Source organism: Epinephelus moara, chromosome 8 (genome assembly GCF_006386435.1).
Source record: "Epinephelus moara isolate mb chromosome 8, YSFRI_EMoa_1.0, whole genome shotgun sequence".
NCBI classification, from domain to species: domain Eukaryota; kingdom Metazoa; phylum Chordata; class Actinopteri; order Perciformes; family Serranidae; genus Epinephelus; species Epinephelus moara.
The window spans coordinates 25,878,299-25,903,709 of record NC_065513.1 but is presented as its reverse complement, the minus strand read 5'-3'; the positions used below and the strand labels follow the sequence as shown (position 1 = coordinate 25,903,709).

Genomic DNA, 25,411 nt, shown 5'->3' with positions numbered 1-25,411 from the left:
TCATTACTCTTAGCATTATCCTCATTATTTGGACTTACTGTCACTAAATGTTAAAAGACTATGTTGAGCTATACTGCATCAAACTAGAGCTGGGCAATAAAACAATAATGATAACTATGGATCTAATTTTCCTCGGTAGAAATATAACAAACGCATTACACAACAACATAATGAAGCCACCCAAACACTGGAAGAGAAGCGAAAATGCACCTTAACCGCCAGTTGACACCCACTATTAAACAAAAGAGAAGGAAGTAGTTGCAGGAGAAGACGTGACCGCCACCAGGCTAATGAGTACAGTAACATTTTAACAACAATATTCAACCCGCTCATACAGTTATTTTTAGTATTACTCTTTTGATCACAGATAACAGTGTTGGGCTACACCACAACTGAATCTACCACATAACGTTAGCTACAGTAGCTATATAGGTATTTGAATCATCTAATGCTAATGGTAAGTTAGCAAGTTCGCATTACGTTAGCTAACCAACTGGCAGCTATTTCATTAGAAAGAAATAATGTCAATAAAGGAATGTCAGTTTCAGTTCATTTTACTTTTGATAACCTGTAAGCCCTTATCCGATTTTACCAATTAAATTTTAAGGGGAAAAAAAACATAAGTGACATTTGTGGGTCCTAGCCCTTTCTGGGCCGATACAAGGAAGCAGCTCAACTAAAACCCCAAGCGACAGCAAGTGGGTTTCGAGCTTCACAAAGCCTCACAAGGTCACTTCAACTAGTTAAATTTTGTTTCAATAAAGAGTGAGACCAATCACAGACTTGTTTCATTGCTACAATGTACATAGCGTTTCATTAGCTGCACACTCAAAGTCCTGTCTTTTGCTCCTCCTTTATTGGATGTGAACCAAAGTTGGTGGGTAGGGTCAGGACTTAGTATGGGATGTCTTCTTTGAGTTTAATCAGGATTACTCAAAGACAACTTGAGCCTACTTCCTGCTAAGCCCCGCCCTTTGCAAAATCAGCTAACTGATTAATGGTTAACCATTGACTTTAAACTTAAAAACATTTCCTTGTCTGCAAACAGGATTTCTGCCTGAGTCAAGTCAGATAGATTTTATTGGCAATGGTGGCTCTTTAACAATAAATGATCCACAAATTAAACCACAATGTACTCTCAACAATAATCCTTTAAACTTGAAAAAATAATGATTTGACATTTATCATGACAATTACGGATATTGACTGATATAAAAATCTTTATTGCGATTACAATATCGTCCAGCCTCATGTCAAACAAAATGCCTGTACCCCTCTAAACAAGAATGTCCAGGACTGGATTGAATGACCAGACAGAGCGAATATCTGAGGCTGAAGCACAGCGTGAATCCCTCATGCCCAGGAAAGTGTACTGTAGCTGAAGAAAGTGCTTGGTTACCTTTAAGGAGAGTTTAAGTAGCGTGCTCTAAAGATAATCTTCGTCTTTTCCCCTCGAGATCCCCACACGCTGAGACACGAGACACACCAGCTGTTCTCCCACTCTCACACACCAACACAAACTCTTCTCAAATATGGACACCGGTACACATCTACACTCAAATACACACATGCGCACCTCTCAAAAACTGCCCGTGAAATTATCTGCTTAAAGCTCCATGCGCTTACTCCTAATCCTGGAGATCGATCAATCAATTTTTAATTTCTAAAACACTCAACAGTTACTGATGTGTCTTCATATGGCTGGAGCAAATCAATCAACCTGTGGACTGCGCAGAGGGGCAGGTGGGGGAGACTGGGGAGACCGTTCAACTTCGTATTGTTTGCCCTCAGTTTTTATCTCCCTCTGATCCACTCTAATTCTAAAGGAGAAAATCGAATGCCCCCGCTCTAATTTCAAAGAGGGACTTACTGGATTTGCTGTTGTCTGAAAGCTGACTCCCATTGTCTGCGTGTTTGGTGCTGCACATTGTTCTGTTGTTTTCTTTATATTTGTCACATTCAGTCAGAGACATAACTTTTATCTAAGTCATCAGCTGTGCAAAACATGTCACATCATTCGCAGAGCTGCTGATAAAATGTGAACTTCCATTCTGCCAACCACACTGAAGATTAAGTGAGTGACATGGCCTTGCTCCCTGTGGTGAAATATTTCCATCAGAGGCGGATTATCGCAGCTCCATTCTGATCACACTAACAATCCTCTGTGCTTTCTTCATTAGATCATTAGCCAAGCGTTGGACTGTGTCTTGACTGGCCAATTTAAAAATGAAATCAGACTCACTCGGACAATTTCCTTCGATACAGGCTAATGTACAGAGAGGACGCTGTTATCTGCCTGAGCTCATTGTTGAACTGTCTTGCTCAGCTGAGGGAAGTATAAGAAATAGATCCAAGAATATCTACTGAGGCTACCATTCAGTGAGCTTACATTGTTGCTTTGTGTAAAAGTAACACAGAGATCTTTTACACTGTACCTCTGTCGACAGAGTGATCTTCACAAACTCAGTGACTTCAGCCCAAACATTATCAAAGGGATAGTTCCGATTTTTTGAACTGGGGTTGTTTGAGGGGGCGGCTGTGGCTCAGAGCAGGTCATCCACTAATCAGAAGATCGGTCCTCCAGCTCCTCCAGTCCTCATGTCTAAGTATCCTTGGGCAAGATACTGAACCCCAAATTGCTCCCGATCGCTGTTCCATCGGTGTGAGAGTGCTTGTGAATGGTTACTGAGCAGCAGGTGGCACCTTGTATGGTAGCCTCAGCCACCAGTGTGTGAATGGGCGAATGCGACATGTAGTGTAAAAAGAGCGGGTCGGAAGACTTGAAAGGCGCTATACAAGTGCAGTTCATTTGCCATTTATGAAATAATTATTCATAGTCAGGGTATTACCAACAATAGATGGCAAGCAGGAGTACTGCCATGGAAGGTAAGCAATATACTACTGTGGACTGGGGGCAGCAGCAAAACCTATTTTAGCCACATAGAAAAGTCAGTATCAGTATACACTGAATTTAGAATATTTTCACATCTTTACCTCAGACAGCTCTTTCTGATGCGAAACTGAAGCTGCTACTGTATATTGCTCTCTTCAAACCCACCACACTGTTGATATTTTACCTTGCACAACACTGGAGCTGTTGTTCTACCATTGCATCTGTTAGTTTGTTTGTGTTATTGTTTGACTTGGGTCACACAATAACAAACAAACTGCCTGAGGAAGCAGCAGACCAGCAGCTCCTGTGTTCTGCGAGGTAAAATTACTGTTTTTGTCGATGGAGTCTCAAACATAGATAACAGCCTCAGTTCCCCATTAGAAAGGGTTATCCAATGGCAAGGTAAAGTGGTGACAATATTCAAAACATAGCATACACTTAAACTAATATTATTGTATTTAGGAAGGCATTTTTAGGTGGCTAAAATATGTTTTTCTGCTGCCCCAGCAGTATGTTGCTTAAAGTCCCTATGAAATGAGAAAGACTCATCCTGCACTCAGGGACGTTTACAAATGTTCATCCAATCAGATGAGAGTTTGGGCGACTAACTAGCCACACTGGTTATATACAATGGTACTTTACCATTTGTGGGTCATATTGGCCATTAGTTTGCAGAGTAATGAGGAGAAAAATAGGAAGAGACATGTGTTTGGGTATCAGTGTGCAAAACCTTTGTTGTCATTTCCAAAACAAAGTGGCAGAGGTCTGATTCATTCATCTCACCCTCTTCCTGATTCTGATCTAACAGTGAGGGAGGTGTGTGTGTGGAGCCAACAGTCCCCTCAGCAGCAGACTCCACTGTAGCTCCATATCGTGCTAAACTCTAAGCCGACCCACGTTTTAGTTGTCCAATCAAATACGTAGGAATTTGATTTATATTCCTCTTATAACTGTACAAGGCTCGAATATACGGTTGCTCTGGGAAATCTGACACCACAAAAGCTGAAGATGCTCTAACTTCCATTTTGCAGTGGTAGTGCCTGCCACCTTCTCCAAACTGGTGGTGTGCTGACCGCCATCTAGTGTAGGTAATACACTGACAACAACCCCACTTCAAAAAATCTGAACTGTACCTTTAAGTAGATGGTAAAATATAGCTGAGTCTTACTGGAAGGGAAAACAAAGACAATGTGGAACAACAAAACTACAGTATATCAGCTTCTCCAGGAACAAAACATTACCTTTTTGATTAATTGATGTGCTCAGGTACATCGGCCACATGTATAAATACTGCATGATGTGCAAAGTGCAGCTCAACAACAAATTTAGATTTAGATATAGTGACAAATTTGACTGGAGATGAGATATGACACCCAGCTCTGCCAGCAGGGCAATGCAATCACAGCAATGCAAATCACCTGCCATCACTCAAAACAGCCAACCTGTGGCTTCGCTCAGTATGAATTACCTGTAGACAGGTTGTTAGGGCATGCAAATCACTGTTGAGTCAAACTGATTCATTTCTATCAATCAGAAGAGAATCATGTACGACGGACAACAAATAATAAATGCTGATTGGGAGTGAACAAGAAGTGATGAATGCTGATTATTATGGTTATTTTGAGTACATTAAACTTGACATAATAGGATTATCAAAATATAATTTTCTCATTGTATTATGACAGACAGACAATGAAGCCGGCGTCTGAGTTAATAAATCTATCTGTAAATACTTTAAGCTATAAAAAGGTCATTTTCAATTCGCACTTATTAGTATGGATGGTGTCAAAGAGGAAGCGCGACTAGAAATCAGCATCTGAAATCAAAACAGATACATCTTTTATTCTGTCACAGTTAAACATTAAATCATTGCTCAAGTGACTGAATACTTAAAAAAAAGTGTCTCAATAGTCTAAAGTGGCCGTCTTGCTCTAATCCATCACTGTCTTCTTTCTAAGTCTCCACGTTTTCTGTATCCTCACACACACCGTGAGACTATACAGATGGAATTTGATTTCCATCTTTGAGAGGACAGGAAAGACTTGGCAGGGAGGAGAGAGCCACTTGAGAGCACTGAGACCTACAAAGAATTAGATTGCTTTGGAATACACCCATGAGGTCACATTTACCATAACGAAGGTAAATCTAATGTTCAGCTGTCTTGATTGGAGAGAGAAACAGGCTAAGCAATGAATGGTTAGATAAATGATGGATAGATGGCAGATGGCACATACAGTACAAACCTGGGCCAGTTGTGAGCTTATCCCTGCCTAGAGGGCGAACAGACCATTACATAGTCTATGGCCTGCCAGACTACATCAATCAATTACAAAAAATAATGGAAAGCTAAAAAAAGAGCAAGTTATTCGTATGGATTTCATAACTTGTTTCTAGGATGGTTTCCTGCTATAGAATATTGAACGTATAGCTGGAATACAATAAGTAAAACAAATAATGTTGGGGAGAAAGCAATTTTCAGACCCAGGTTTGTAGTTTGACCCGACCCAGACACCCATACCTGTTTCATTCCGCCGTCATACCATGCTGGTTACTGCTTCCGGACAAATGGAGGTAGACACATATGGATGGAAACACATAAGAGACAAGAGAGATGGCGCAGTGAGATGAGTAAGGTGGAACATGGAGTACACATAAATGGCTACACGTACATGGATGAACACAGATGGGGAGGCACACAAAGGAGCACGGAGATGCGTTTTGAATGGAAAGGAAACAACACGGGCAAATGTGGTCACAAACACACAAGCCACAGTCTATAGCACAATGAAGGACATGTGTCTACTGAGTACATCAAAAGCCTTGTGAAGAATAAAATAAGTGGGAGCTGAAAATGAGAAATCCTAACAAGATGTTTTGATGACTACAATCGTTTTAGTTCTCAATAGAAAGTATGTATTGAAGCACACAAAACATACACGGTTCAAAAATGAATTTAGCTGATACACACACACACACACACACACACACTGACATGCAGACAATAGTCACTCACAAAGAAGAAAGGTTTATCAACAGTGCTCCTGAAAGCATGGTGAATCTCAGAGGAGTGTTCAAGAGACTAAGTGTACTTGTACTTGTTTATGACGAGCAGAGCCAATAACACAAAGAGCTTACATGTGACAGTAAGAGAGCCATTAGAAATCTGTGTGATTGTCTGTTTGTGCTTGAGTGTGTGCTTCATGTGCATGACCCACATACAAAAGCAAATATCACAGCGAAAGAAAATGGGCTTTGTTATACATGTGTAAAAAAGCAGCATGTTAAAGGTGGAGTGTATGATTACACCTTAAAATGCAGAAAGTAGTTTCTTTTTCTTTTGATCCACTGGTGAGCACTGTGCTTTGATTATACTATTATGTTTCTTTTGTTTTTTAACTGTGATCCGCATTGTTAAACAGACAGTGTTTTCTCTTTTCATGTGCCATATTTCTTACTAAAAATAGCAAAAAAAAACAAAAAACGGGAGAGCCTGCCATTCTAATCCGATACACCTTTTGTCAAATTCAGTTAATATCTCGATTAATATCACGATCCGCTAGCTGTCCACTCTGTGTGTGTTCACACACAGCCCTGGCTCTGTAAATGGGAAACAAAGTGGTTCGGACAACACTATGCACTCCAGACAACACTAAGCCAGCTATTCTCCCTCTTCCACATCATCACCCATGAGGATCAGAGCTACACTGCGATAGTAATGAAACGTAAATAACATCAGAGATATTACTGGAGCTCCTGCAGGCGCCCTGACGGGAGGGGCTTATTTGTTTGGATGCTGAGTTCAAATATCAACTATCTTTCTCAGGACTCCACCTGCAAGGAGAGGGCTTAAACTGGATCTAATGTACAGCAAAGTCATTTCAACAGCAGTTTATGTCTAGCTAATGTGCATCCTTACCCTCAAATCAGCAATACACAAACTCACATTCACTCAGAAGAACATCATGCATATGGTATTTTCACGCAACAAACACATAAAAGCATCAGTTGTAATATGTACAGGGGGATAGGACAAGAAAACTGTGTCAGTAGAGGTAATGGTGATCTGAGGAAGAAGAGTGAAGACAGATAGAAGAGAGAGCAAGAGAGACAGCGAGGAGCCATAAAAGGCAGCAGCACTTGGAGAGGACGCCAAGACAGTAGGAGGTCTGGAAAAGGGACAGAGAATGGTGGCAGATGAGAGGAGGATCAAAGACCAGGACGACAGGATAAGGAGTGGAGATGCCAGTTCAATTTAGGATTTCTGAAAATGGCCTCATACTCTATCTATAGGTGGTGAGACACACTGGGTACTCCAGTCTCTTAAAGCAGACAGCGCTGTGTTCAGCAATAATGTTGTTATGTTACTGGCACAGAAATCGCTGTCGCCGGGACAAAAAATAAAATGATGACAGAATATTCTGCTATTTATAATATTCATAACAGGTGAAACCCTATATATAAAATGACAAGCATGCATTTATGTCTGCTTAAGTTAATTTCAGATATCAAACGTTGTAAATTTAGGCATATTTTGTGGAAAACTTGGAGTGTTTTTAACAAACTGCACACAGGAATGGACAGAAGAGTGGATTATGCAGGAGCCCTTGAGTTGCTTTCACTGTGAAACTGGGCTGTGTTGGAATCCATTGTAACTGTTGTAGAGCCAAGCAGACAGCTGCTGTCATCGAAAGGAGCAAGCTACAATCTTCTAAGAGTAACGTGCAACTTTACAGGCAGTACATGTTGAGATGAGATTACATCCTATGACATCTGAAAACAAGTAATTCTTATCTGGGGCTTGTGTCTCTTATTTGTCATTCTTTCTGCCTGTGTGAACAAAAACTGTTGGCCGTAGCTTTTTCTGGGAGAAAAGTTCAACTGTGCTGCTTTTCAGTCTTAAACACCTACTGCAAATTAAATTAAACACTTTTTTGGTGAGGGAAATCAATAGGAGTGATACATTTCAATGATTTTCTTTTCCATTGTTGCACCTTGCTCTTGTTAAAAATTATTATATCAATATCAATTAGATTAAATATATTTGGGCTCCGGTAGCTGAACTTGGTAAAGCACGTACAATTAAGGCTCAGTCCTTACCACCGCGGCCCAGATTCGATCCCAGCCCAGGCCCTTTGCTACACATCCTCCCCTCTCTTTCTCCCTCATCTTAAAGCCCCATGTCACTAAGGCGTTCTTTTCCCAGCAGGCGCTCCTCAGGAAGTGCCCAGCTGAGAGCTTTTGAGAGTGCTTTTGAGGTGCAGCATTTTTCAGCTGTGAAGCTTTAGTTGCGTCTTGTTGCCATGACACTGAATACCTGCTGAATTAAAAACATCAGCACAACATAGAGTACTTGCTCTGGGTGACGGGAAGGCTGAAACATATTAGGACATAAGACGGACCTGCCAGTCTATGTGGGTTCTCGGGAGAACATAAATCAATAAATGTTGTTGTTGCTGTTGTAATGGGAGGATATTCCTCATCTCCAGCCCCATCTCTCTGGTGGTGTTCCCCAGGGGTCAATTCTGGGTCCTCTCCTGTTTTCTATCTATATGCCTCCTCTGGATCAGATAATTCGTAGTTATAACATTAATTTCCACAGTTATGCAGACGACACACAACTTTATATTCCACTGACTAGTAGTGACAGTCTCTCTGTTATGGCTTGTCTTTCATATATGGAGTGCTGGATATCAAAAAACTTCCTACAGCTCAGTGAGCCCAAATCTGATGTCATTTTCTTTTTTTAACCTCTGATTTAAAAAAGAACCTTGGTAATCTGTCCTCCAATGTACAGCACCCTGCCCGCAATTTGGGTGTCATCTTTGACTCTGAGCTCTGTTTCGACTAGTCTCGACACCAGACAATCAGAGATCTCCGCCTTCTGATAGTCTGGGGACACTCCTTTCTAAAGTGTGTTTAACACACCGGCGAAAACGGCCGGCAACAAAGCAACGCCTCTTGCATTTTTGAAAAGGACACGCCTTCTCGGAAATGTGCGCTCCCCCTTTTCTCGTCTGCAAGGAAACAAACACACAGAGAGCTTGAAAATGGATGCCGAGAGATTTAACTCCTCTTTTATCAAACGTGTGCTCATCCGTGAAGAAAATATTTTTTCCAGCGGATGTCTTAGTTACAACATTATTGAGCTAACTGGAGTAGTTTCATAGATGACGTCCTGTTACCTTTGGTGCTGCTGTTAGCTGTCCCTGTCAGCTGCAGCCACTGATGCTTTCTAGACATCGTGATTTCCCAAAACTGAATAAATACCACACATAGCAACACAAAACTGCTTTGCTAGCTCAATCATGTTGTAACTAAGATATCCGCTGGAAAAGATATTTTTTTCACAGACCGTTTAATGAGTTATTACCTATTACAGACACTGCTAACGGCTAACAGGGCTAACAGCTAACGGTTAGCCCAGCTAAACGTGCACACAGAAATAGTAATGTTTGTTCAATCATTGTGTTTATAGACTTTACAAACATCGGATTAGTCCAAATGGTGATGCAGTGATGTGAAAATGTGATATATAGGCTATATAAAAGCTCTGCTGGTTTTCTACCCGGAAGTATTTGTAAACAACAAGGCGATTCCCTCTATAGTCCGGCCGGACGGATGAGTCATGGCCTTGTAAAAGATTATGTTTGTTTCTTTTAGTTGGCAAGAATGTGTCGCTGCAAACGCGACAAACATCCACTGAACTTTGACGGCGTTTTCTGTGAGCACGGCTGAGCCATTTTGTACCGCTACACGTGTTTCTAGTGGGACTATGTTTACAAGCACAAGAGTTCAGTGAGCCACCGAAGGACCGCCCTGTAGATTTACTATTGGTTCTGCAACGTAGGGAGTTTTTTTAAACTCTGAAATTGTATCCGCCCATCTAAACACAAAATCAAGGAGAATGTCATCAGTCTTTAGTTAAGCAAAGCGTCTAAAGACTGACTTGTGAGTCTATGTTTCGACATACAAATAACCAAGGTTGTGCAATTGTGCTTCCATCAAATTAGAAACACTGCAAAAGTAAAACATTTTTTATCTCAAGCAGACCTTGTACAAGTAATTCATGCTTTTATCTCATCACATCTGGATAACAGGTATTCACTTCATTCAGGGCTCAGCCAAAAGGTCACTTCCCGTCTCCAGCTTGTTCAAAACTTGGCTGCGAGACTTTTAACTAATTCCAGTAGACAAGACCATATAACTCCCACTCTTGCAATGCAACACTGGATACCTGTTAAGAATAGATTTGATTTTAAACTTTTATTAATTACTTTTTAACCCCTACATGGCCTTGCTCCAACATACATTATAGATTTACTTTCGCCCTATGAGTCTAGCTGCTGACTGCACTCCTCAGGTAGGACCCTCCTAACCGTTCCTACATTTTCCGTTAGAGCCCCACAGCTGTGGAACTCCTTACCTGAGGAACTTAGGTTGGCAAACTTGGTGTCTTTATTTAAAACACTCCTCAAAACATACTATTACAGGAAGGCTTTTTTAACAGTCCATCTGTTGTGTGTCTAGTTTCTATCCTTTTTTAATCAACCTTATTATTTATTTAGCTTTATTACAAACTCTGATTTATCTGGTCTTGGCCTATGTTCACTGTTTTTATTGTAGTTTTATGGTGTTTTCATTGGTAGTTTACTGTATATAATATATACAGAAAAGTACCACATTTCCATTGTTGTTGTTCAGCACTTGCATGTAACGTGACTGTTGGTCTTCGTGGCATTTATCCCTCTTTAACTGTGTTTGAACAGTGACGAGCACAGCCTTTCACAGAGGGATGAGGATTTTTCAACTCTCAGTGCTCAGGAAAAAGAAAAAAGCCTAACGGGCAGTGCTCAATGCAGAGCAGACGATAAATGCCTCATCATGCTGCTGGTGTTAAAATAATAAGTTGGCCCCAGGAAAAACTGCTTCGGTGGACATCCCCCCTTACTGTCTCTTTTTTAGTGTTCACAAAAAAAAGGTAAAATGCCCTAAAAATAATCTTTAAAAAAGAAAAATTTCATGCATTAATCAGTGCCCCTGCATAAATGCCCCCCCAACAGTGCTGCTTCAGTCTAACATGTAGTATTATGACGCTTATGCACACAAAGAAAATGCTCCTTCCGATAAGAAAGAATAATGACTAGAAGTGTGGCCATTTCATTGTTGCCCTCACTTTTTTGATACGTTTAAAGCTGTAGAATATCCAATGAGGATGTGAGCCATTATGAATTCATCATTCAAGGTGAATGCAAGGAAGGCTGCACAGAGGGCAGCATAGTAAAGAGGAAATATGGCACACAATTAAGTTACCATAGAGTGCTGAACACAGTGTGACTGTATCAAGTAGAGGGAACATTACATATATATATGAGCGAAATGAGACTTGATATGAAACAAAATGAGACGGAATAGAGTCAAAATGGGCAAGAAGTGAGAAAGTGAGGGAAGGAGAGAGAAAGATGCCTCTTGACGCCTGAGTTAAAATGTTAATCTGGTCTCGACCTTTTGGAACATATCTAAAAGGGCTGAGAGCCAGAAAGCACCAACACACATACACACACACACACGCCTGCTACAGTCAAACTCTGGGCTCCTAATTATGTAAACTTGCTACTCAAATAAATAAATATGTGACCACAGATATCGTGTTTGGTACTGAGGGCTGGAGAGCTGGGAGGAGCAGGAGGGAGAGAGAAAATGATGGCGAGGCGAAAGGGGAGAGAGAAACAGGTGGCGGATGAAAAAAAGAAGGACAGAGGGAAAGATGGAGAGTTCGAGAAGGAGAGGAGAGGGAGCCAAGAGGCAGAAAGAACCTCTCTTCATTCATTACTGATAAGAGCAGTTATAGGTCAGCAACATGGCACACACTTGTGCAGAAACACACGGGCGCTGCAGCGCACACTGCGCATATATTAAAACCCAAGAAGTCATGTTTTTCTGGCTGTACTTCTCCGTCAATCATTTTGAATGTTTGGTTTTTCATTAAAGACACATTTCTCCAAAATTCAGCCTGGCATATTTGGTGTTTTTGGTAACTTGGGGACACACTTAGACACGCATAGGCCTGTCATTACATTATGGACTTATTATACAATGCATGAACATAACCGCGATCATTTTGCTGACCTCAATATTGGCAGTTGTGTCTTCATGCGTGTTTGTTTACATGAGAATATCATCAACACGATGCCAGCATAAACCATTATAGACATTGGTGCATTGATTTGCCTACACACAGTGTATTCACCTACTTGAGTACAAAGAAAAATAAAACTCTTCAAAGACGACACAGCATAGCTTACCAGTGTCCGGTAGCCTGCAGCTGTGTTTTTAGAGTGTCAAAGTCCTGATGATCATTAGCTTGCCAACCCCTTGCAATGAGCTAAAAAGTCCATTGTTTGTAGTTTTATCTTCACACAACTTCATGCCTCCCTCCATAAATCCACCAGCAAAACCGCCCAGCTCCATGGAGGTAACTGCAGTGGTGCTGGAGCTTTTTTAAGATATTTTTTGGGCCATTTTTGCCTTTATAGATAGGACAGTTAAGCGTGAAGGTGGGAGAGAGAAAGGGGAAATGACATGCAGCAAAGGGCCACAGGCTGGAGTCGAACCTGGGCCGCTGCGGCAACTGCCTTGTACATGGGGCGCCTGCTCTATCCACTAACCCACCGACGGCCCTGCTGGAGCTTTTTTAAGCTTGTCTATTAGTCACAAGTGGCATCACTTGATTTTGTTTTTTGCTGGCCAAATGTTGTTATAATACTCAAACGAAGTAATTTCAGATTTTAAACTGCTATAAAGGTACTCCATCCATCCATCCATCCATCCATCCATCCATCCAGTTTCATCCACTTATCTAGGGCCAGGTCGCAGGGGCAGCAGGCAGAGCAAAGCACCCCGGACGTTCCTCTCCCCAGCAACGCTTTCCAGCTCCTCCTGGGGGACCCCAAGGTGTTCCCAGGCCAGGTGAGATATATAATCCCTCCGGCATGTTCTGGGTCTGCCCTGGGGCCTCCTACCAGTGGGACGTGCCCAGAACACCTCCAACGAAAGGCGCCCAGGAGGCGTCCTGATCAGATGCCCGGTCCACCTCAACAGACCCCTTTCGACGTGAAGGAGCAGCGGCTCCACTCTGACCTCCCTCCAGATATCCAAGCTCCTTACCCTATCTCTAAGGCTGAGCCCAGCCACCCTTCTGAGGGAACTCATGTTAGCCGCTTGTATCTGCAGTCTCATTCTTTCAGTCACTACCCAGGTACTAATTTAATAAATACTTTTATAAATACTTTCTTGTATATGTTAACAGATATTATATCAACAGACGTTAATTACTGGCACCAATTTTTCACAGTCCATTTCCAATGTCTGAATATTCTTGAGAATTGTAAGGTTATTGCTCTTTGAAAGGGCACACTTGCATTATTGTGTTATTACAATTATATCAGTGGCATAAAATGGTCTCAAAACGACGTTAACATCTTTCATGGCAATAATGTCTGGGGCAATACATTGTCCAGCAAAAGCAAAGTTATGGTGACAGGCCTACATACCACACTGGGTGCTTCATCCTCCAAAAGCTTTCACAACTTTGTTCACTTTTTTCTGCTTTCATTTGTCTTTCACCTCTCCTTTCTAAGTACAGTATCTGGCTCCCCCCCACCCTCCCCACTCCCTTATCATTATCCTCTCTCCTACCTTCATGGATCTATATCCTTCACCTTGTCTCATCTTTTCCTCTAAACTCGACTCTCTCCCCTCTGCTCTTTTTACCCTGTATTTCCTTTAATACTTTTGTTTTGATTTTGCTCTCCTAGTAACCCTGCCCAATCCTTTTAACTCCTTTATAAGAGCTCCATGCGTAAAGCTAAAGGAGACCATGCCTTTGAGGTTATACAGTAGCTCCTGAACTCTTTGATACTCAAACCGCCAATGGACTTCAGATCTGTGGACTCTGTAAAGTAGCAGCTCAAAATTCACCTGCTTAGTCTTTGTTAAGTTTTACCATTCTCATATGGTGTCTGTAATATCAACAGCTGTTAATGTTTATTGGAGCTCACACATTTTATTCTCGTCCACAGTCGCCTTTGTTATTTTATTTGTCCTTTATTTCCCTTGTCCTTGACTTGACTGCTTCTCCTACTTTTCTTTACTTCCTCCCGCTTCTCACCTCCCTCCCCCTTCCCATCCTCCCATCCTGTCCTGTTCCTTTACCCTCTCTGTCACTCTTCCTCCTGGCCTTCTCAAATCCTCTCCTCATCTTTGGCTTTTCCTCATGTCCTCCCCTTAAAGTCTCCTTCTCCCCTCCTGTCCTTCTGTCCCCCTCCCGCCTACTCCGGTGTAGCCGGTGTCATTGTTCGGATAATTATTTATTAACGTGTTTATGTCTCCACCGTCCCTGTCTGTTGCTGCCATCTGTGCCCAGTTAGGTGCCCGCCTCCCTGCGCCGTTCTGCCCTGCCCGTGGGGGAGAGAGCCATACATGGGGGCACAGATCAGAGACTCCCACACAAGCACATGCACACTTTCTCTCTCTGTGTTCTTCTGTCTTTGACACACACACCCACACACGCACACCTTCTGCCGACAGCCCCCTCTCTCCACTGTGCTGCCCCTGGGGCTAGGTGGGGTTAGCCGGGAAGAGAGGCACGCAGCAGTAGCCACCGCGGTCCCTTCTGTCCTGTCCTGTTCTGTTTGCTTTGTTCTCTTCTGTCAGCACTACATATAGATGAAGGAGGAGGTGGTGTTACCTTGATAAAGTTATTTGGAGGGCACAGGAAGAAGACACATATAGACGACTAATTATAGATTAACTGGGAATATTTCATTAAGCTTTAAGGGCTGTGTAAGGCAAGTTAAATGCACTGTATGGTGTATCTGAAAACAGAATTTCAGCACAGCTGTTAAAAAAGCTGTGTTTGGAAGCTGTAAATAGCTTGTTAATGCTTGGGCTATCTGTAAACATGAGAAGTAATGTTGCCTTCACTTAAACAACTTGAGATTTGGGCTTCTGCTTACAATTTCGGTATTTTGCAGGAGGATACTTTCACTGAATAAAACATATTTCGTGGTGATGTATAACAAGCTAATGCAACCTGAGCTCAATGCTGAAGGATCTAAGCAGCTGACTGAGTGCCATCCTCGCCATGATGTGATATGAAGGAGGAGGAAGAGGGGGTGTGGACAAAGAAAGAGGAGAGAAAACACAGAGAGCGATAAAGGAGGAAACAAGGAAAGGGAGGGAGTCAGAAAGATAGAGGGAGGCAGAGAAAGCCTGTGGGACTGCAGGGGGGGATTGTGATCATGCATCCTGGATCTCAATAAGTAAACAGAACAAATATTCTCCATCTCTTCTCCTCCTTCTCTGCTCTTCTCACAAGCCATTCCAACTCCCCTGTCGTCCATTCTCTCATCATGATCTCTATCTGTTGGCTTTTTGGCAGTCCATCTCTCTCATCTCCTCCGCTCCCCACAGCAGCTTTCTTTCATCCTCTTGTTTTTTGCTCCATTTCTTGCTGCATTTCTTCAGCTCTCAAACGTCTCCCAGCATCAGTTTTTTATGTCCTTACATCCCTAATTCTATCTAACTTAGCCTCCCTGTATGTCTCTGCGTCCCCTTGTATGCATGGGTCCAACTTCCTCTCTCCAAGTAGAGGATTAGGAGGGAGGAGGGCATTGAAGGTGGTCCTGGTAGCCGCTATCAAGGAGCGGAAAGGAGTGCGGGTACTTCCTCAGGGAGAGTGGCTCATTAGTGTGAATGGTACACAGGAGAGCATGTAGAGACTGTGTGTATATGTGTCTGTTTGAGTGCCTCTGTCTATAATTAGGAGTCACAGCGAGTAGCGCTGTGGATCAGAGTTAGATAAGTGCTCTGGCAGCTAGCCAGCACTGGAGCTAGCCTCATGTGTGGATACACACACGCAAATATACACACACACTCACCCACACAGACAGCTTCCCACCTCTGAGGTTCTTGTATGGCAGTGCAGTGTGGTTTTTGGGAATTATTTGGCTTCCGCCTCCTCTCAAAAGCACCACCTGCAGATGGCAGGGGCCAGTTGGATGTATCCAGTTTTACCTTGACAATATCTGTCTCTAGCTGGAAACCACATCCACAGATGCACACACCCACACACCTGTACTTTATCATCTGCCTGTCTGAGGCAGGCAACAAGGGAACCACAATGGGTACCCAAAACAGAGGATCAAAGACGTGATACGGCCACACATGCACGCACACATGCCGAAACACTCAAAATAGGGATTCGCTCTTGCCCTCATTCAACTCTGGAAGGGACAACTCAGACACATGTGCAAAACACACACACACACAACATTTCCTCCGGCATGCGTCCTCCACCTGGGTAAAAGAATCTTTCATCTCGGCGTGACTGCCACTGGGCAGGCTTGAATACCCACGCACGCAGACACACACACTCTTTTACTCTCTCCACCTGCTACCCCGTCTCACTATGTCGATATAAGCGAACCACCTCTACCAGCCCCATAAACACACACACACACACACACACACACACACAAGCACTGACTTTGCCGGGCAACCAACAAACACAGATGTATGTTTAGAAGGCACTGAATCAAAGAGTCAATGTATTTACAATTCAAATTAATTCATGAAAGTTCAGACAGCTCTCCACCTAGAGGCTTTTCTGTCAGGCCTTTATGAGGCACTGCAAAACCCTTCGCCCTAATGTAACAGTTTACAGCTTTAGTCAGAGTTTTAAGACTGCAGAATAGATGTGGTGTCTGTGCAGCTTTATGATGCCTAGACTTTAGCGCCACATTGCTATTTGTCTGGAGGATGAAAATCCAAAGTTGGCGGAGCCTAAAAGGAGCTCAGCTTTGGTGAATGAGCATCATGCATTTTGTCACTGCTTGAGATGCAAATTTGGCCCAAACACACACCTCTTTAACCCTAATGACTCCTTGATGGAGCTATAATTTGCAAAATTGCCGCCAAGACACACATAAAAACAGGTGCAATTAGCTGTTGCTATGGAGAAAAATACTGCCTTTGTACTTCTAAAGAGAAGTCAGGGGTCTCTTCCATTAATTTACAGCACATACAGTCTGTGTCTTTTTTGGCACAAGCATCTAGTGGACATTATAAGAACTGCATCATGAGGCTTTTCTGGCTTCAGCACTTAGTCATGGTGGCTGCCACCTGGTTTCACCTTGCTGAATAAATGGTGTTTAGCTCATTAACGTTGTTTGTCCTGCAACAGGTCCAGAAGTGACTAATAATTCAACAGCACAGCATTACTGTCAGTCCTTGAAGAGTTTAATGAGCAAAAAGAATCATCAGGACACACACACACACACACACACACAAAGATGATGAGGGATTCCTTGCAGCAAATCTGGATGTTTGTATAAAAATAACTCAACCACACACACACACACACACACACACACACACACACACAGACAAACGTACACAGACATGGAACTGCGTAGGTGCCCTTGTGTAAATGGAGCAAACAAATGATGCTCTAATGGCTCTTACTGTCTCTTTATGCATTGACCTTCAAACACAGGGGTTATATCCCTGAGAAGCACATGTGTGCACGCTCACACACACAAATCAAATGACAGCAACACATCCACTGTACTTTATGGTTAACTTAAGATGTGTCATATTGAGTGTGCATCTGTGGAGTCTGGTCTGTGTGTGCATGTATGAATGTGTGTGCTAGTGTTACGCAATCAAGTGTGTTTAACTGGAATGTGGTCAAAGTCTGGGTAAGGTCACAGGGCACACGGGTCAATAAGAGGGTCTATAGTGCTGTGACAGGTGGGGCTACAGTTCATAGTGCAATGGCAGACAGGGTAAAAGCTCACGCATGTTCAGGAAGAGGAGGGCTGGGACACTGCATACACACACATCGGTGCTCTTAATGGCATGCTCAATTTCAGTACAATCCAGCACAGTGCGGGTAGGTAGGTAGGCAGGAAGCGGGGAAGAGACATGAGAAAGAAGTACACTTTGTTTAGCTTTCCTCCCCAGAGGCATTTTCACTTTGGGAAATTCCTGAACTCCCCTGCAACATAACATTTTTTTTGTGCAGTGCGGTATTTAAAATGCAAACCCATTATCATGAGCTCTACCTTATTTTCACTGCAAATTACAATAAGCTCATGTCTTAGTGCTTTTTGTGTTGGAGGGCTGTTAATGAGTTTCCAGAAGTGAGAACATTTCCACAAAATAGAGGGGAGAATAAGGGAGGGAGGGAAAAAGTGCACCTTTAAAAAACCATGGTGACTGTATACTGTAATTTCAAAACCCTGATCGGCTGGTTAGTCGTTAGGACGCCATGTGGCAGTCTCTGTTATAGAACTGCACAGAGCTAATAGCATCTTATAAATACAGCATGTATGAAAACAGCGCATTCTCACACCCAACTCGTCATATACAGACACTTGGTCGTTAGCCCGTCACATCAAATATGATGTGCTAGGTACCCCTCCAATGTCAGTTTTGGGCGTTCTTTGAACTGCAATAGCTGGTTGTAGAGTTCTCAAATGACCCTGCCCGTCACCTTCCATACCATTGTTAAAGGGTGCCTTGGTGCATTGGTGTTTGACAATCACAGGCCACTGACCACGTGTTGGTACTTGACTAGTCTCTATATACAGACTCTACATTCAGTGAATGTAGAGTCTGTAGGCAAACCCCGGAGATCTTGCCTCCGGAAGAAGAGCGGAAGAGCCCTGGTTTCTGGTTGTAGGCTGGTTGTAGGCTGTTTGTAGTCCGCGTGATATTGACGAATCACGTTTGAGCTGGCTGCAGTTGTTGCCAGGTTAAACGGCCCGTGCGGTGAACTAACAAGGCGGAACATAATTGGCGTCACTGCAAACTCTGAATCCATCGCAATGGTTCAGCATATTTACTTATATATAAACGGAAGTCGGAAATGGAAATTCGCCTCCTCCGCCAAAAAATCGGGGGTCTGCCCCCAGAGGCTGTATCACCGTCTACCGGAAGTCAGACGCCGAATATAGCCGATGGGTTCCGAGTATGGTACTTGACGAGTTGGGAGTGAGACCTAGTTGATGATACAGTTAGCGTATTGGAGCAAACTACACATTTTGGTCCCTTTCAGATGAGCTAGTATCTCTCAGGTATGCTTGATTTTGCATTTCAAGCACTCCAATACCCTAAATCCTGAGTGTTCCTCACATTGTTCAATATCTGAAACTGTGTCATTTGTCAAGATCATTGGCTTAAAACAGAAATGATCTGCACCATTGGATTGCAATAAAAGAGAAATTATCTGTACCACTGATTTATGATGGAACAGAGATTTTTTTTCTCTCCTCTGACTTAAAACACAGAAAATCTTACACTGTCTTTAAATTGACTTCCAACAGACAGAGCTGTTCTGTTACATTGATTTAAACCAGAAAAGGGATTATCCTGGTGCCAATATCCTTTAAGGTCACCATCACGCTGGGTAGGATTAATTAAAATAGGTACAATAGGCAGCATTCTTGTCTACGTTACAGGACAGGGCAGTGCAGGTGGCATTCTTCACTCAGAGGGTCTCCATACCAGGATTGACTGATACATAAACCGGCTCGCCTGAACCCATCCACTATTGTTTCACTTCACATAACCAGCACTGGATTCTTTGACAGTGTCTGTTTTAATATGCCATCTTTCTGAGTACATTCCACTTAAACCAGTCATTAATTACTATTGAACTCAAGTGTGTAAAGTGTGTAAAACCCCATTATTACTGCATTGAGAAACTTCATTTATTATGATTGTGGAAAACAAATATAATAAGCACCGTATTAGCCGATTTGTGAAGTAAAACAATTGCAGATCAGAGTTTAATCAGCCTGTAGAGCCGTGTAGATTAATCAAGCCTCAGTACCAAGACCCCCTGTTCTCCCATCTAGTACGGTACATTAAGGTAGACCACTACAAGACACAGTCACGTCCAGTCAGGTGATATCAGAACACAGACACTCACTCAGCTGTCTCCTTGACGACAAAGTGGCGCTCCCATGCGCCTTGATGCCCTGGAAACAGAAGACATGTTGACACAAAGAGCAACCAATAAAAAAAAAAGAAAAGGGGGGGCGGAAACAGAGAGGAGGTTGTTGTTAGATCAACAAAGAAAGCAATAGTTTGGTATAATTCACAGCAATCATAAATCAAGCTTTGACACCACCTGCCCCCAAATGTGTATTTATCAGTGGCAGACTGTCATTTCCCATTACGTGTAAATAACTGCAAACAGGTCTGTGCAAAGCGAACAAATGTATATACACTGTCATTGATAGAAAGCAGCATACAGAGTTGAATGCTGGGTCATTCTGTCATCTGTAGATACATGGCTACAGTTATAAGTACAGTTTTCAGGTGCCTACTTAGTTCATTCATTCATTCTTTCAATCATTCACTCACTCACAGCTACAGCACACGTCTGCTGCTGTCTATTCAAAGAGCTGGCAATGTGCACTGGCTTGCCTCCTTCCTGTAATACTGATGAAAAGTGTAAGGTGCTTTGCGTCATTGACACCAGTTTTGATGAACAGAAGAAAAAATAGAGCTAGTGGGTGACACCGCAGCAGCAAAGTACAGGGTTTATAAATACTGGTGGTTTGTTCTTCATGTTCCCACACAGGGGTGTTCTTCATGTTCCCACACAGCTATTTGCTTGCCAAAAACTAGAAACGTTATACCAATTCCTCAACAATGTGCTTAGAAGCCATGAGACAAGGACACCGTTTTTAGGCAACTGTGCAAACATGTATGCACAATGCCCAAATAACAGTATTTCCATGGTATTTTCTATCCGTATTAATGTTGTCCCAGCTGGCAACGCTCTATTCCTGTTACTAATTATTTTGAATTCCGCAACAGTGAAACAAACCGCATGAAGAAATACAATTAGTAAACACGACATCCTCGTTTAAGATACCAGAGAAAACCCAGCTCGTCTATAAACTTGCATTTAAATGATAATCCGTTACCCTGCTACTGTGATAGTTATTAATTTCGAGGACTCCTATATGATGTCTGCATTTATCTGACTGCTTATTAATAGGCCAGCAGCATTAATTTTCCTTTAGCCTCAATATGTAGCGTCTGCACAGGAGCTTAGCTTTAAGTGGACATATAAGCACACTGTATTGTTAATCTTGCAAGCTTAATGTTTGGATGCCATGTCATGGTAACATTGTTACATAATCCTGTGTTAACAATACTTTTGACTGCAAACAGGCCTTAAGTGAGCTGGCAATGAGTGGTCTTGTTGCCTGGTTTTAAACATTAGTTTTATTATTTAAAGTATAACTACTATCAAGATAAAAGGTAAAGTGTATAGTAATATAGAAGGAGTACAACGTGGTGTGGCTGCATCATAGCAACAAAATAAAGTTAAAGGAATATTTCAATATTTCTGACATACGATATTCTCCCTTGGCGAAAGTTACACTGAACAAAAATATAAACACTTTTGTTATAGCTCTCATTTTTTACGAGTTGAATTTAAAGATCTAATATTCTTTTAATGCACACAAAAGGTTCAGTTCTTTCAAATTTTGCTGTTAGTGAGGACTTTGCCAACATATACCAGGCATATCAAGATGCTGATTTAACAGCATCATTACTACACAGTTGTGCTTTGGGATGGTCACATTAAAAGACCACTTTAAAATGTGCGGTTGATCACACAGCCCAGTGCCACAGGTGCTGCAAGTTTTATGAGTGTGCTGTTGGTTTGCTGACTGCAGAAATGTCCACCAGAGCTGTTGCCTGTAAACTTAATGTTCATTTCAATACCATAAGCGATCTCCAATATTGTTTTGAAGAATTTGGCAGTACATCCAACCAGCCTCACAACCAAACACCATGTGTGAACACACCAGCACAGGACCTCCACATCCAGCGTCTTCACCTGGAAGATCATCTGACACCAGCCCCCTCAACAGCTGGTTTGCACCATAGACTAAAAATAATGGCTGTAGCTACTGTGATGTCACCCCATTGGTTTGTGGACTGCTGTTATGAAGCCTCAATAATGGCATTTCGGCTGTAGCCATCTTGTTTTTTTGGAGCTGGAAGTGACCATATTTGGGCAAGATGCTGGAGCTGTGGAGGAGTGAGAGAAGGATCTTACTGAGAAGCCTAAAACACTTTCGTCAGTCAGCCTGTCTTTCAAAGCAGCCCACCCTTAGATATGCCTGACTTTAAGCCTTTATAAAATGTAATTGGATGAGTTATATAAAAATTCACCCCTGTGCAGTTGTTATGAAGGGGAAATTAGCTATAGAGAACAAAAACGTCTTTTGTACCAGGCTGTCAACATTTTAATTTCTGCTGTAAATCTGGCCATTTTCACTTGGGTGTCTATGTGGATTTAACTGCTTCTAGAGCCAGCCTCAAGCACCCATTGGAGGAACTGCATGTTCTGGACCTTCACAATGGCTTCATTTTTCAGCCCTGGAGGTTGCAGCTTGGTTTGCACAATTGCATGATGTTGCAGGTGAAAAGGGCTGAATGTGAAGGTCCTGAGCCAGCTCACTACACCAGTTGCATGTACTGCCAAATTTATGGACACAACATTAGAGACGGTTTATGGTAGTCAAATGAACATTCAGTTCATGGGCAATATGCAGTCAGCATGCCAATGGCATGCTCCCTCAAAACTTGTGACATCTGTGGCATTGTGTTGTGTGATAAAACTAGACATTTAAGAGTGGCCTTTTATTGTGACCATCCCCAGGCACACCTGAGTAGTAATGATGCTGTTAAATCAGCGTCTTGGTATGCCACACATGCCACTAACTGCGTACCTACAGCCAGTAGCCAGTTAGCTTATCTCAGCTTAGCACAAAGGTTGGAAATAGGGGAAATATACTAGCCTGGCTTTATCCCCAGATAACAGAATCTGCCTGCCAGCATCTGTAAAGCTCATTATTTGATGTGTATGTTGGCTAATCTGAACCAAATAAAGAGTCAATAACAGCCATAGTGTAACCATCTAATATTTCCAATGCAGTTTGTAAAGGATTTTGGATGAGGAATATAAAGAATGTGTTAAAAAGTAATGTGCAGGTGAGTGTACACCTACTCGTATTTAGTTGAACTATTAAAATGCTGTTCAACCTTCCAGTATACCTTATGACCACAGATACCTGCTGATCCAAAGAAACTATTTAATGCTGTCCAATGTTCCATTACCACATCGCTTCTCTACCACTTATATTAAAACATTAAGTTAAATTTCTCGCACACACACACAAGCACACACATTTAGCACTAATTCTAGCAGGCAGACGGAAAGAGGTCTTGAACAGTAAAAATTGATGGTGACATAAAACTGCAATAAAATACCCTATTCCCCTAGACACAGCCTTTACATTATTTGCCCATCCATCTATCTATCTATCTATCTATCTATCTATCTATCTATCTATCTATCTATCCATGTCCAGCAGTGTCTTAAAACCCCCGTGGAGTGCAGGCCAACACCAGTGCAGTGATAAGGAGCCCCTTCAGGACCTGTCCACCTTTGATCTTGTAACCCCATTTTACAATCAGGAGCCATCACACTTAAATGACCATCTCCTCCACATCTACTATCACAACTCCTCTGTGAGAACCAGACACTCGCAGAGACTAGCTGGCATCAGCTTTAACTCTTACATTGAACTTAAATAACGAACACAAATTGAAGTGGATCAGCACATAAACAGGATTAAACACACTCAACATCCAATGGGACAAGTAATAATCCTTTTAAATAACAATAAGTGTTTCAGTTCAGACTGACCTCTCTTGTTTGGCAAGCAGGAGGTGATTATGTAGCCACAATAATTATCTATAATTCCTCTTTCAAATCATACAATGTGAGCAAGTGAATGCACCAGCAAAAAGCTCTCACTATAACGTGAAAACTGTGTGGAAATATCAGTCACCACACAAACACCGACTACTCAGTGAGAGTAATAATAAAAGTTGCAGTCAGAAAGGAAGGAGAGGAGAGGAGAGGGTTAACAAGAGTTGTAGAGAAACTGTAATGGAGGATGAGCAGTGACAGGGCGGGGCAAGGCAGGGCGAAAGAGTAACGGTAATAAAGGAGAGAAGGGAGAGGAGGGAGGGTGGAAATGTGAGCAGAGAGGTATACAGGTGAAAGGCCAACCATAAAGATGAGAATGTAGGAAGGCGCAGCAGAGGGATATCAAGGAATGGATGAGAAACATGCACAAGAGTCAGACGATGGAAGGAGAGGAGAAGGATAGGGAAAGGAAGCAAATGTTTGAGAAGATGTGCAGACTAAAAGCAAGAAGGATATGGCAGAGGAAGGAGGGGAGATGAAGACAGAAAAGGTGGTAAGGCTGGGGACAGAGAAAGGAGGAGCATTATGAAGATGGAGAGAGATCAGAGTAAAGAGAATATGTGCAGAGAGAAAGAAAGGAAAATCAAGGGCATTTTTATGGAGGGAGGAAGGGAGAGGAAGAAAAGAAGGATTAGGGAAATCATAAAATTTATAGAAGAAAGGGACGAGAGATGGAAGGACAAGAAGACTGACAGACAAAAAGAAAAATTTATAAAAACTCTAAGTAGGGCAGAAAACTGCCTCTCTCGTGCTCAGCCCCCATCTCCTCCTCTTTCTCTCTATCTTTCTTTCTTATTTCTATCCTTAGCAGCACCATTACTCAGTAAGGACTACGGCTGTACAAAATGATCTAGTTTACAGGAATAGGAGTTGGAGACCTACATAGTTGCAATCAGCACTGGACCCTCCATCCTCCTGCTTAAATTGGCACAGATGTGGAGAGCACTGATGACGCAGGTTCATATGATCTATGTCATCATACATATTGATTCAGGGTTCCCCAGCCCTAGGAAGGCTCATGCAGACCAACCAGCGGAGCCCATTAGGAGTGTTTCTGCCAACAGGGGGTCTGCTGAACATCATCTGTGTCACCAACGTAAACTGCAATAATAGCTGGACATAAGTAAAGGCAAGCCAGACCAAAACCTTCTTTTTCCCATGACCCTTTGGATCAATAACCCCGGGCAAAAACATCCAGAACAAAGGCAAAGAGAAAGAATCAATGACTGTTCTGCTTTGGTTTGTACAAGTGTACAATCATTTCCAAACAGCTGAAAGGTAGCATGATTCAGCGAGTGACATTACTGCAACTGAATGGGAGCACTCTCCTAAGCAGTTAACTCAGCTGAACTCAGATTATCTGCTCTTTCATTTGCATTATACAGTTCTTCCAAATTTAAAGCCTGAAAAACCTCTTCCTGACCTCAGTTCATATGTCACAGTACTATCACGGTGATGTTTACTGACAGTTACTGATAGGTGTTGAAAGTTGTGGATATGACGATATGCAAATAAAGACTTTGCAGGTACTTACTATTATAATATGATATACTAGGGCTGCTCGATTGACAAAAATCATAATCCCGATTATTTTTGGTCAGTTTTGAGATCACAATTATTTGAATAATTCAACTAAACTAAATAAT

At 42.2% G+C, this 25,411-nt stretch overlaps 1 protein-coding gene across 3 annotated transcripts in view; it reads right to left on the bottom strand.

Moving 5' to 3' along the window:
* ccser1 (coiled-coil serine-rich protein 1) overlaps positions 1 to 25,411 on the bottom strand; it is a 184,946-nt gene that overhangs the window by 53,014 nt on the left and 106,521 nt on the right. Inside the window, exon 11 of one of the 3 annotated variants that reach the window (XM_050050501.1) lies at positions 19,890 to 19,938. The exons of 1 other annotated variant lie outside the window; for it this stretch is intronic. In XM_050050501.1, the coding sequence (XP_049906458.1) occupies positions 19,890 to 19,938 (49 nt within the window). Of the gene's footprint in view, positions 1 to 5,411; positions 5,445 to 19,889; positions 19,939 to 25,411 lie in introns of all 3 variants that reach the window. One more of the 3 variants, XM_050050504.1, reaches the window with a different exon arrangement.